General features: G+C 39.1%; 1 protein-coding gene across 5 annotated transcripts in view; it reads right to left on the bottom strand.

The window, feature by feature from the left end:
- Window positions 1-13,546, bottom strand: part of cacna1db (calcium channel, voltage-dependent, L type, alpha 1D subunit, b) — an 88,843-nt gene that overhangs the window by 21,892 nt on the left and 53,405 nt on the right. For 4 of the 5 annotated variants that reach the window (XM_070544740.1, XM_070544739.1, XM_070544741.1 and 1 more), the window contains 17 exons: window positions 12,632-12,839; window positions 11,269-11,389; window positions 11,056-11,170; window positions 10,874-10,931; window positions 10,712-10,772; window positions 9,294-9,453; window positions 9,084-9,213; window positions 7,857-7,916; window positions 6,861-6,967; window positions 5,160-5,247; window positions 4,969-5,076; window positions 4,788-4,840; window positions 4,567-4,713; window positions 4,281-4,482; window positions 4,015-4,173; window positions 3,821-3,931; window positions 3,363-3,440 (listed from right to left, as the gene is read on the bottom strand). In XM_070544740.1, the coding sequence (XP_070400841.1) occupies window positions 3,363-3,440; window positions 3,821-3,931; window positions 4,015-4,173; window positions 4,281-4,482; window positions 4,567-4,713; window positions 4,788-4,840; window positions 4,969-5,076; window positions 5,160-5,247; window positions 6,861-6,967; window positions 7,857-7,916; window positions 9,084-9,213; window positions 9,294-9,453; window positions 10,712-10,772; window positions 10,874-10,931; window positions 11,056-11,170; window positions 11,269-11,389; window positions 12,632-12,839 (1,966 nt within the window). The remainder of the gene's footprint in view (window positions 1-3,362; window positions 3,441-3,820; window positions 3,932-4,014; window positions 4,174-4,280; window positions 4,483-4,566; window positions 4,714-4,787; window positions 4,841-4,968; window positions 5,077-5,159; window positions 5,248-6,860; window positions 6,968-7,856; window positions 7,917-9,083; window positions 9,214-9,293; window positions 9,454-10,711; window positions 10,773-10,873; window positions 10,932-11,055; window positions 11,171-11,268; window positions 11,390-12,631; window positions 12,840-13,546) is intronic. The other variant, XM_070544743.1, reaches the window with a different exon arrangement.

Raw genomic sequence — 13,546 nt, 5'->3', positions numbered from 1 at the left:
TTTAACACACACATGCTTCACCTAACTGCATCAGGCAGTGATCTGCTTTTTGCCTGTAAGATCCATTCTAGTCGGTCTGAGGCTGTTTAAAGAGCTAGCCACAACATGTAAGACCACAAGTGTTCAAAGCCTCTTCACAGGATTACATATCAAAAGATCTGAACTTTTCCTTCAACCTAATAAAACTCAACCAATAGGTTGACCAGTTTTGGATCTGTTTGTGTTTGACTTGCAGAACCAAACTGGACAGCATCTTTTATGGAGTTCGGTCCAGCTCTCACTCCCAGTAATCACTAGCGGTTTAAGACAACTTCAGTCATCCAGGTTGTCTGTGCCGTACACTTGATTGAAACATTTCTTCATGAACAAATCAACATCTTTATACCGACAAGCTGGCAAAAAGCACAAAACCAGTGTTGACATGTTGCAAAACAGGACAAGGAGAGGCCTTGCAGAAGCAGTAAAGAAGGTCTGGCTTAAGAAATTAGAAAAATCATGAACACATGCAAGTCGGGTAAATTCTGCTGCATTCAAAAACAAGATACACGTTACAACTGAACAACTCTAAATTTGGAGCTTGTTATTACATATTTATTATTTATGAAGTACGTTTAATTGTTTGATATGATATCAAGTACAAGGGTCCCAATTTGCAGCTGGAAAGCTGCATCAATGGTTGTGATCTTGAATGCAGCTCTAATGCTAAAGCAAGGCACTCCTGCTGGAAAAAACGCACGTGTGATAAATGATTACTTACATTGATCTCAGTGATGGCAATGTCAACCACGCTACCCACAACAATTAAGGCATCAAATGTGTTCCATGCATCAGCAAAATAGTTCTGAGAGCACAAGCAACAAAGAGACACAGAAACAAGAAAGAGAGAGAAAATGAAAGGAAAGGAGGAAGAAAGGAAGCGTGAAAGACAAGACAAGAGGTACATCAAAAAGTTAAGCTTTGCTAAAACAGAGGAGATGAAAGTTGGAGGTTTTCCTGACAGAAGTCATGAAAACGTTGGAATATACAGATATTCTATTTTATTAAGCTGATGGTCTGAACAGACCTAAAGCTACCCTGGGCAGTCTTTCCTGTCACAATGGATGACTTAATAGCCATTACCAGATTAGATTTTTTTATTGCTTATGAAACAAATAAACTATTTAAGAACTGAACCACTTTCACCTGCTGATTCAGCCCACAGATGGAATCACAAACGATTCAGTACTTTAAGAGTTCACAAGATCCATTTATTTTCAAAATAAACATATTTTTGTTAGTAAAATATAAAAAAGCAACAACAACCTGAATATATAAACCATTTAACACGCTTAACTTAATTGCATTTAAAAAATTTTAAGTAAAAAAAAAATTTTTTATTTATCCCTCCTCCTTTGAATGGTACCCTTCCTCTTGCTGGTTGCATTCTCTTCTCTATATTGTGTTCATATATTTATTACATAAATAAATATGTTCAGAAAACTTATTTCTGTCTATGACTTTTTCTTTTTCTTTTCTTTTTTTTTTACATGTCAAGCTCAAACATGAACTAATCTAACTCAACATGTAACCTCTATCTGTTGAAGTAATCAGAGTATTCTGGTGTGATTCTGTTATTTCTGTACACAGCAGAGAACTGGGGTTAAGTGACAATGATTTTAGAAGGTATTCTCGCTCTCATGTTATATGGATCCCAATGGCATGATGGTTTCTCATGTAGTTCTGCCTGAGGCCTTTTAGGTCATGTGCATCATTAGTTCATGACCTTTGCATTCTGAGTTAAAGTCCTTTTAGTCATCACACACTGGTGAACTTACATTTCCACATTTGATCCATCCCCATGGAGGGGAGGGGAGCAGCGATCGGGAACTATTAGGTGGTTTAACCCCCCAGTCCAACCCCTTAAAGCTGAGTGTCAAGCAGGTAGGCATTGGGTCCCATTTTTAAAGTCTAAAGGTATGACCTGACCAGAATTTGAATCCTAATCTCCCAGTCCCAGTGTGGAAACTCTACCACTAGGCCACTGAGAACAGACCTTCTGAATCTTTGAACAACATCATGCATCACGAATGTTAGAAGATTTAATTTATTTTCTTGGGATCAGTTTTTCTTTTAACTTTCACCCATACATGTTTAGAATAGTTTATACCAGTTTTCAACAAAAAAAAGTATTTCACTAACTAATCTGAGTGTAAAATCTCCACAACCCTCTCATAAATTATTCTTCCGTTTCCTGTCAGGTCAGTGCTTCAGCTAAGGTTTTCCACTGGATGCGTAAGCAGCGCGTAACATAATAGATGCACTTCACCCACAAGATCAGCGCAGCGTTACTTTGTACCAGAAACATTTCAGATGTGAAAGAGCAGTGAAAACGCTCCACACAGCTGGTCCCGTGAGGTCAAGAAATGACTGGAGGACTGAAAGACCATGTGTGATTCAGGCAGTTCACACAATAGCAAGCAAGGAGAAACATGGCAGCATGTATCCAAAAATGTCTGTGGTTTATTTGCTGTTCTGGGCAAAGACGCAGCCGCTTGACTTGCCGAGTCCACCATTTTCCACAGAGCCAGTCTCGCTGTGCTGAGCGGACTGTTTGGCTGGTAGATATAAACATAAACCCAGTGTTGTGCCCATCAAAATAAAAATGTCTATTTCTATTTAAAATATAGCGTAATACTGAACCTTCATTCTGCACACCTCTAAACGCATTGTTCCTTATTCAACCTTGTGTACGTGAGTTTTATTTTGAAATGTTGAATGTTGAAATGAATGTTTGACTTCCTGTCAAGCTCGATCTGAACTGCGGAGATTCATGCATTCTGGAAGCGTAACGCCAAAAAGAGAGACTTGAAGTGTAAATGTCGCTTCCAAAACGTAAGGCTTCACGGCCGATGGAAATGCACCCATCCACTAAAACGGCAGCTGGACAATACACATCTGATGGACAGGCCCAGTTATGGTGGCAAAGATGGGATCATTATTAATATTATGTCAAAGATCACAAAGTTACATAACTGATGGTTTTCTTTGTATTTCCCTCAATTTTTGAAGTTTGGCGTGCATCACAAAGATAACAGAGTCCCTTGTAATAGTCCAAAAATTATATTACACAATACAATTAATTATGGTTGGTAACAAATGTCTTTTCAACACAAGTGAACTGGAGACAAAGGTAAGACAACTCCCCAAAACAGATTCAGTCTCAACAAACAAACTTTATGAGCAAAAACGGATCACCACAAAGATAAGACAGGAAGGAAACAAAGGAAAGATGTGAAGGAAGGAAGAAAGGAAGGAAGGTGGCAGCAGCAGAGAAAGAGCAGGAAGAGAAGTTGACAGAGCTGTACGATCCGATGTCCGTCTACCTGGCTGAGTATGATGTCGACTACACTGCCGATCACCACCAAAGCATCGAAGACATTCCAGGCGTCCCCGACATAACCCTAAATATGGCAGCATACACAGCCAGAGGGAGGAGAGGGAGGGGAATGAAAGGAGAGTGGCGAATGTATAAACGGTAGAAGGATGAGGAGAGGAGGAGTCAGCCATTGAGCAGGAGAAGGAGGGAGGTAGCAGGAATGAGGGCTGAACATCATATATTTGTGAGTGTGTGTGTGTGTGTGTGTGTGTGTGTGTGTGTGTGTGTGTGTGTGTGTGTGTGTGTGTGTGTGTGTGTGTGTGTGTGTGTGTGTGTGTGTGTGTGTGTGTGTGAGTGTGAGTGTGTGTGTGTGTGTGTGTGTGTGTGTGTGTGGTGGGCGGGGAGGGGGGGGGGTCATAAAAAGGATTTTAATGGAAAAGAAGTGAAGAAGAAAATAAGACTCACTCTGGGTTTCAAGGCAATGAGCTTGAGGATCATCTCTACAGTAAAAACTCCAGTGAAGACCATGTTGAGGATGTCCATGGCATAATTAAACAGATGGGACTGTCCATGGTGCTGAAAAGGGACACGCACACAACTCAAACACATAAAGATACCTTAGATTAATATTAGCATGTATACGATCAAGCAAGATGTACCTGGATGGCCAGACAGAGGGTGTTGAGGATGATCAGGACAAACATGACATACTCAAAGCCCGTGGAGTTGACCACATACCAGAACTTGTACTGGTACGGATTTTTGGGAATGTAGCGACGCAGCGGGCGAGCTTTCAACGCATACTCCACGCACTGACGCTGCACAAAAACACATAAACACACACCTTTACTCAAGTGAAATTTGTTAAAGATGTGGATTGATTGTTAGACCGGATTCAGCACCTACGCAAACACAACATTGGTACCTGGTTCTTGTCCAGCTCACAGTTCTTGTACTCCTTCTCTCCCTGCTCCTGGAAGGTAACGATGACAAAACCAACAAAGATGTTCATCATGAAGAAGGCGATGATGATGATATAGATGATGAAGAAGATGGAGATCTCAATGCGGTCGTTGTAGATGGGGCCCATGTTCTCCCTGTTTGAGTCGATGGCTTTGTACAACAGACTGAAGCAACACACAGAGAAGGTCATGACTATTTCTCTATTTTGGTCATGCAAAATTCTAGCAATGGATTCTGAAGGAACTCACGTGGGCCATCCTTCAAAGGTGGAGACAGTAAAAAGTGCCATCATGGCCATCAGGACATTATCAAAGTTGAAGTCGCTGTTGTACCAGATCCTCTCTTTCACCATGGGCAGTGCTGCGTCTCCATTGTTGTACAGAATATAAGTTCCCCTAGGATTTTCAATTGTGTTTAACCACAATGAACTTTTTTTGCAGCCAAAAGCCAGAAACACATTTGAACTCACTTGCAATCTTCTGGGCTGGACTTTGCATCATCTGTGCATCGATAGAATTTACCCTTAAAAATATATATTTTAATGTCAGTATAACTTATTTTTAGTTGCAGAAAAGCCCATATTATTAATTAAATATTATTATTAAATATCCTCTTATTGCCCTACTGCATGCATCTCTCTGCTGTTGTACCTTGAAGAGCTGAACTCCAATGCAGGCAAACATGAACTGCAGCAGCGTGGTGACAATCATGATGTTACCAATGGTCCTGATGGCCACAAAGACACACTGCACCACATGCTGTAAAGAATACAGAAATACACCATCAACATAAATGTACCACATTTCTCTTTTAAAAAGGTAAATCCCTGTGATGTTTTCACCTTGAGTCCCTTAGCTCTGTTGATGGCCCTGAGTGGACGAAGGACTCTCAAAACACGCAGAATCTTCACTACTGAGATAGCAGAAGATCTGTGGATCACAACACGTTTCATGGAAACGTAATGACAGAAGTCTGTTTTTTAATTTGGATTTTAAACATTTAAGTCTCAGTTACAAGGTGCTCATCTCAACTGAATGTGTAGGAATTTTACACCAAGCCATAGAAGAAAGGTTTTGCATTTTATAACAACTTCATGAGAGCTTTGAAGGCACAATTTGGTCCATGTTCAACACACAAATATTAAAAGATGAATTAAGTTCTTGTGGGATGTCGATCAAACAGTACATTTTCCAGATTTGATCAAATTGGCTATTTCGTCATCATTCAAACAACAATTTAGTTTAAATTTCTTGCATAAAATGGTGTGAGATATATATATATATATATATATATATATATATATATATATATATATATATACTGTATATTGGTCGATCTACGTTCCTACCCTTTGGTCACGAGCTTTGGGTAGTGACCAAAAGAACGAGATTGTGGTTACAAGCGGCCCAAAATGAGTTTTCTCTGCAGGGTGGCTGGGCTCTCCCTTAGAGATAGGGTGAGAAACTCTGGGAGGGGTTTGGAGTCGACCGACTGCTTCTCCATGTCAAGAGAAGCCAATTGAGGTGGCTCAGGCATCTGGTCAGGATGCCACCTGGATGCCTCCCTGGTGAGGTTTTCCTGGAGGAGACCCAAGGGAAGACCTAGGAGAAACTGGAGGGAATGTCTCTCGGCTGGCCAGGGAATGCCTTGGGATTTCCCCGGAGAAGGAAGTCTGGGCCTTTCGGCTTAGGCTGTTGCCCCCGCGACTCGACTCCGGATATGGGATTAGACATATGTATATATATATATATATATATATATATATATATATATATATATATATATATATATATATATATATATATATAATTATATTATTGTTGTTATTATTATTATTAGCTTTTAAAAATATGCTTTTGAATCACCTTGTAATTTTTATATTGAAGGTGCTCAATAATTATTTTTTTCCTTCCTATAAGATTTGATAGGCCTTTGGGATGTGTATTGGTGAAATTCTGGCTATACGATATGTATCACGATACGGGGAGACGATATAGTATATCATGATATATTGCGATACATTCAGCCAGATGATATTAGCAATATTTTTAGACTGGGATTATTGTAGGAAAATTCAATTAAAAGCCCAAATTGATACATAACATTTTTAACATGAAGTGTCTGAACGATCTGAACCATAATAGAGGATTTACATTTCTGTGGTGGAAACAAAACCCACTGCACACTGCTGCCAACTAGCGGTCGGTGTTTGAACTGAACCAAAAGAAAAGAAAATACACAAATGTTTGCATGTAAATTCTTCAAAAATTTGATACATGGATTTTGAAAATCAATTCAATATTGCAGGAAAAAGTATTGCCATATCGATATTTTCTTACATTCCTGATAGGTTTGTAATTGTAATCTATTTCCATCTTGGCCCTATTAAACTTATATACCATTTATTTTCTAGAATAACATAAATGGCAATAAACATATCAAAATGTCACACATATGTTTAGAAACTTCTACATTCATAACATAAAGCAAAGAATGATAATTTTATCTCATTCTTAAACCCTTTTAATGGAATGACACCTACTGAATGCCAAAGGACACCAGAGACACGCCCACAACCAGCAGGTCTAATAGGTTGAAGTAGTTTCTACAGAACGCCCCCTTATGAAGGAACGCTCCAAATGCTGTCATCTGAATAAACAAGAGATGACTGTTAGGCAACAATCTGTCGTACACAACAGTCAAGTTAAATGAGGCTACATGCATTACCATTACAGTCATCATGTGGCTCATTTATGCCAAATTAACCATTCAAATTTTGATCTTATTGATAACAACAGGAGCTATCTTAAGCAATATGTCTACTATGCAAAGCGCTCAGTTTAGTTTGAAGAGCTGTGACTCAAATTCAAAACAAATGTCACTAAAAATGGTCTCATTCAGATGCATACATGCACAGTGCTGCACACACACAAAGACACAAATATGCATGTACTGAATAGACAATGCAAAATGTCAACACATAACAAGAAGAGAAATCACTGCATTTGTTTACAAAACAGATCAGGCTTTAAACTGCGCCACAAACAGTCCCCAAAAATCCTCTGGCTGACTTTAATCTTAAGCCTCCATACACAAGATCCACCTGGTGCAGACATGCAGCAAGCACGGGGGATTAAGGGAAAGACCGGATCGTAACAATGCTGAAAGCATCAGGAGGTTCTGATCATTGTGGTTTAGTCAAACTTATACTTTAAATAAGTGATGTCTCATTTGGGCTTAATGCAATCAGCTAGACTAAAGATATGGCAATCTGTGTAAAAATAATAATTCCTAAAAGAATTCATACATTTGGGATTGAGTGTGGGTTTTTACAGAAAATGTGACTGGTGCACAAGAAAAAATAAACAGACAAAAAAAAATGCATGATTTTTTCCATGCTGACAGCTTGGCATTGAGACACAATGAGCAAGCAGCCAGTTTGTTCTGAAAATGTAAAAAACAAAAACGGGGGGGGGGGGGGGGGGGGGTCAGAAGTGGTGCTTGCTGCTGACTTGACACAACAGTTCTCACTGTTTACCTTAATAAGGATCTCAAATGTAAACATACTAGTGAAGACATAGTCTGCATAGCTTAGGATCTGAGGAGGCAATCAGAGTTCAGGGTTACTGCAGCTCTACCCAACACAGTACTGCACAGCACACACACAACATTTACCTTCAACAGGATCTCAACAGTAAAGATAGCCGTGAAAGCATAGTCAAAATAACCAAGTATCTGCAAAAAGCACAGGTTTAAGTCATTCCAGGGTATTAGCATACTAAGTCATCGATCAAATGCTTCTAGTGGCTGAAGTTTAAGTTTAAACACACGAAAAAACAAAAAGCAAAGCTGCACTAGGAAACGAAAAAGTAAAATTCGCAAATAACTTCAGTAAGTCTCCTGTAAGGGAAGAATGTTGTTAAAGTTAATACCCACATCAGGATTAATCGCTTAACTGGAGATAATTCATTTAGCAAGCTAACCAACCAGACCACTAAAGACGTTTCCAGTGTCTTTGCTTCATAAAGGCCAGATCTTCTTGAGACGTGGTACCCATAAAGACATTTTCTAGGCTTTCTGAAGGCCAAGCTAAGCTTTTCTTTTATTTTTGGCTTTTTTTAGTTTAATCTTCTGTCATAATTTCTATTCAGACAAATAAACTACCCTTTTTTACAATTTGAAGCCGCAAATAAATGTTAAACTTCAATAAATGCAGAAATAGAGTTTTGTTCTCAGAGGGCACCACCTAGAGGCAGAAATAATGTATTGCACCTTTAAGCCCCTCTCCCACTTCCATGGTTACAACTGGAAGCAACGCCTCGTATTCATGAACACACACCTGTAGCCGACCAGAGCTAAAATACATAGTTTGATGCTGTTTATATACGTATTGAATGTATATTGTATTTAAAGGAGCATAGTGTAGTTTGCTTTGATTTATGGAAAAGTTATTTTATCTTACATCTTGAAAATGTGTTTGAAACAGGTTTTCTATGTAGGGCGTCAGCTTTCACTCCCGTTTTTCTACAAGTCACTCAAAGCCGGTATCTTACAAATTAATTATAGCATTCCTTAGAGGAGATCTGTAAATGACTCATGACTTGTAGTTAACTGTCATTCATGTCACCCTGAGAATGAAATACCTCAGTTGTTTTCTATCTACTGTAATAGGTAAATATATCCTTTCCATGATAACGATTTTAAGCTCTGTCCTTTTGAGATTAATGTGGAGTCACCTCTAAGCAGCTACTGATCGTTAACTTACTATGTTGCGAGCAGAAAAGTTGCGAATGGGATCCTCAGCAGCCAGGGAAACAGAGCTGAGCATGATGAAGACCAGGATGAGGTTGGTGAAGATCTGATGGTTGATGAGCTTGTGGCAGAACACACGAAACCTGCAGGGACACAAGGAAAAAGATAAACAGAAGCTGGTTCCTGTTTCTTCACAACACCAAACATGATGAATGAGACTCACGGGTTGGTGCTGCTGAAGAGGAAGAAGGCGCTGCCTTCTGGGATGGGTGGAGTCTTTTCCTTGAGGGTGAGTTCAGAGATCCGCTGGGGCCGGGGTCCAGAGGGGACGTCGGGAAGGTTTACATTATCATCATCCACATCATCCACATCCTCATCATCACCTGTAAAACATTTGGTTCATAGCATTATGTGTAATGAACTGATGCTGTTTGACATTAAAATATTTAAACCATTTTTATGTTTTTGCCTTTTTTCTCCTCTTTTTTTCATGTTTAATATCTTTGTGTATGTTATTGTTTGGCCATGTTATTAAAGGTTAACTTTACTCATATTTTTATTACCTTTGTAACGGTCTATAGTAAAAACGAATGTCTTGTAAGTCATTCTCTGGGGAAAAAAGATCCGGTGCACCTGTTTGAGGATGGAGAAGTCAGCCGGAGGAGAAAATAGCTTCAGACGGCAGGATTTGGGAGTCTTATTTCCTAATATTTGGACATCTCGCCTCCGATTGGCTAACAGCAACGTGACTCCACTGACTTTGTTTGCTCTGAAACGTTGATGTTTGATCTCCACAAATATCACAAGCCTGGAGGAGTTCTGCCATGTGGTGGAGTTACTAATGCTAACAGTTAGCCTCTGCTAGTCGAGACATTCTCTGCCGTTTCCTTGACACTAAACCAAAGACAGCCTTCCCCAGCTTGAGTCAAGATGAGTGAGTCCATGAACGTTAAGTGGCAGTGTGACGTAGATCTGTCTGGATTTTCTGAACCAAACATTCTTCTCTCCATTTTCTTTCAGAAGCTAATGGAGGAGATAGGTGTAGGAGACTATTTTCATTTTCAGGAGACCATTTTCATTTTCATTCTGCATGTTTAACTCAGAGTGATCCATTATAATCAGTTGACCTTTACCTTGAAAAAATTTTAAAAAAATTAATGTGAAGATGTTTGAATAAAAGGTTTTAAGATTTTTTTATTTCAAAAGTTAAAAATTTTAAATGTGTATTACCTGGTAATAACATTTTACAGTATTGTTATTTGATATTATATTATGTTGTCCTTACTGCCCCAATTGAATAAAGATGCAGAAACAACATTTTAAATGTGTCTTTCTTAGCGTAGAAGTAAAAGGCTGCACTGGTTTGTAAATTAATATTGAGATGTGTGAAAGAAATGTAGTTTAATTGAATGTGTTATTTTACAAACACCAAACCAATATGTCCACTGCACAAATACATGAAAGGAAAGGTCAGTCCTGTTTTTGTTCTTCAAAGCTGAGTCACATTTAGGTTTCTAAATATTTTCTCAGTTTGTTTTATTAAAATAAATTTACAGAAGTCTACACCTTAAGTGCAAATAAATCTATTTTTGCATTCGTGGAAGTTTTGGAGAACACCTCCTTAAATACAGTTTTCTTTACCTGGAGGGTCGATGACAGGAAGTGACTCTTTGTCTCCCTCTAGAAGGGCTTCAGTCAGCACCTGAACAAGGAAAAGAGCTTTTAGAATGAGTTTAATTCATAAACGGAAACAATTCATGACAATTTGAATGATTTGTCAGAACGGCGTTCTTTCTCTTTTACCTTGGTCTCACCATCTTTCACTTCTGCAATTTCAACTTTCTTTTCTGCAATTGTGTCTCTGTTGGCAAGAAAAAAATAAAGAATAAAATGAAGTCCTGATGTCCGATGCCCGATGAAAAAATAAAAAGAGAAAACAAAGAGAAAAATTGAATCTAATTTTTTTTTTAAATGAAAGCATCTACTTGGCACTGTTCTTCCTCTTTTTGGCCTCTTCTTCCTCCTTCTGTGCTGTGTTGAGGCTCTCTGCGTCTGCCAGGTTATCCACAGCGATGGCCAAGAAGACATTTAGCAGGATGTCTGATCGTGTCAGTAAAGGAGGAAAATATAACAAACGTGATGCGGTCAAACACCTTAAGGAATTAGACTGAGTGTTGATTTTGTGAGGAGCAGGATACAGTTTCCACAGATGAAGAGAATGATGAAGTAAATGCAGACCACCATTCCAGACGAGGCCGGCCCACCGTAGGCCATGATGCCATCGTACATCACTGTGTTCCAGTCTTCTCCCGTCAGGATCTGGTAAACGCCACATGGAGAAGCAAAATGACAAAATAACCTCACAGGAATTAGATTTTCACTTTCATTCATAGCATTAATTATTAGACAATGAAATCTTCAGGATGAATCGGTTTACAGGTTTTTTTTCGATTGCTAAAACGCGTTTTTCAAAACTGCACCCACAAAACCCCAAACATAACACACAAATTCCTAAACCGTGGCTTCCCTTTGCAACAAAACCCTGCCATCACATATTGTAACATGTTCCCAAAATGGAACACGTGTTTTCATTTGGTAAACACAGCCACATTTTCACATGACACACACATACCATTCATTGCTTAAACACAAGTAGCCTTTGGGTGAACACTACCAGGCAGGGAAAGAACACTGAAGAGCAAAACTGAAAACACAATTGTCTAAATGGAACGCAGTGAATTACACACTGAATGTATGACAGTGCCCACTTTTTTCTGAGACAAACATTAGACATCACACAAATTTTGAGACGAAACATTTATTTTTACAGTCCCCAACCCCCACCCCCATTAAAGAATAATCATGGGACATCATGCCTCCTCCGGTCTCTGGCTGGCCAGAGGGCCTCATCAACATCACTGGCGATGTCCTCCTGGTCCAAACAGCGCCGGAAGTACCGCCTCAAGTGCCTCATGAAGCCCTGACAGGCCTCAAAGGCCACATCTCTACAAGCCTCCTCCATGGCTTGAAGCAGTGGGACCTGGCTCTGTGAATTCCTTTAGTACACCTTCCACCTCCAGGCTGAGAAAAACTCCTCAGTGGGATTGAGGAAGGGGGAATAAGGTGGAAGGTATAAAATGGAAAACCGTGGGTGGTCCTGAAACCACTCATACACCTGGGTAGCCTTGTGGAAACTTACTTTTATGCTGCAGTCCCTGATTGCAAATTGCTCGCCAGACCCGAAAGTTTAGAGATTTGAATTTTTGTGTGTTGTTGATTGAAGCTTTGAGAATTTATGTGAGAAGTGTGTGTAAACCTGAAAATTGTGTGCTGTGTTTTGACAGCAAGGCAATGTGAAATTGACATCAGAGTGTAAAGGAGGAAAATCAGAGTTCTAATATGATAAGGAAATCTTAAGTAGTGATAAATTGAATCAAGTGATTGGGAACAGAAGTAGAGGTTGTGAAAATTGTGCCTCATTTTTGCTTTTTGAGTTTTAGCAATCGAAATCACTCTGTAGGTTCTGATTGTGTCCCAGAAAAACAGATTTTGAACACAAACCTGAAACACAGTGAGCAGCGCCTGTGGGAAGTTGTCGAATGTGCTCCGTTTGGTCACCGTCTCATCAAAGTTAAATTTGCCCCCAAAGAGCTGCATCCCAAGCAGGGAGAAAATAATGATGAAGAGGAAGAGAAGCAGCAGCAGGGAGGCGATGGACTTCATGGAGTTCAGCAGAGAAGCCACCAGGTTACTGAGAGAAGCCCAGTGACTGGAGGAGAAATATATAATGTGAATTTCAGAGACTCAAATAAAAATATATCTAACATGCTTCTTGAAAACCATCTGGTGCATTGATTGTGCTCCTTTTTTTAATAAATGTATTAAATTAGAGTTTCTCGTCATTTTCTTCTCCATTTTAAACTCCTAAACCTAAATCCTGTTCCTTAACATTTTGACATCCTTTAAAAGGTACAAATGTCCAGCTGCTTTCTTTGTGATTTTTCTTTAGAAGTGAAAAAAAATGTGTATTGGATTGTTTTTAACCTCATTTCAGTCAGAAATTCGGCTTAGACCTATAAAACTGGTCCTGGTTCATGAAAGGCTCACGTGGACAATTTAAATCTCTTTAAACAACATTTAGTTTTTTAGCTGAATGAGCATGGAATGCAAAAAGGTGTGTATTGGCAAGAATTTGGCAACCCAATATTTATCACAACACAAGGAGACGATACAATAAATCACAATATTAAAAGCCAGAAGATGTTGGCAATTTTTAAGACCTAATTTATTATGAAACCTCACGCTTCCAAGACACGATGACTGTGATCTCGTTCTTTCAGATTAGATGTGGTATAAACCGCTGCCACCTAGCAGTCAAAGTTTGCATTAAAATTCTCAATTAAAGGCCTATTTTGCAACTTTTTCATACTTTTAAATCATTTTCTTGAGCCAGTATGCGCTAAAATGACTCTTGAC

This window comes from Nothobranchius furzeri, chromosome 15 (genome assembly GCF_043380555.1).
Source record: "Nothobranchius furzeri strain GRZ-AD chromosome 15, NfurGRZ-RIMD1, whole genome shotgun sequence".
In the NCBI taxonomy this organism is placed as follows: domain Eukaryota; kingdom Metazoa; phylum Chordata; class Actinopteri; order Cyprinodontiformes; family Nothobranchiidae; genus Nothobranchius; species Nothobranchius furzeri.
Note: the sequence above shows the minus strand (reverse complement) of the source record. Positions and strands in the feature narration are given on the sequence as shown.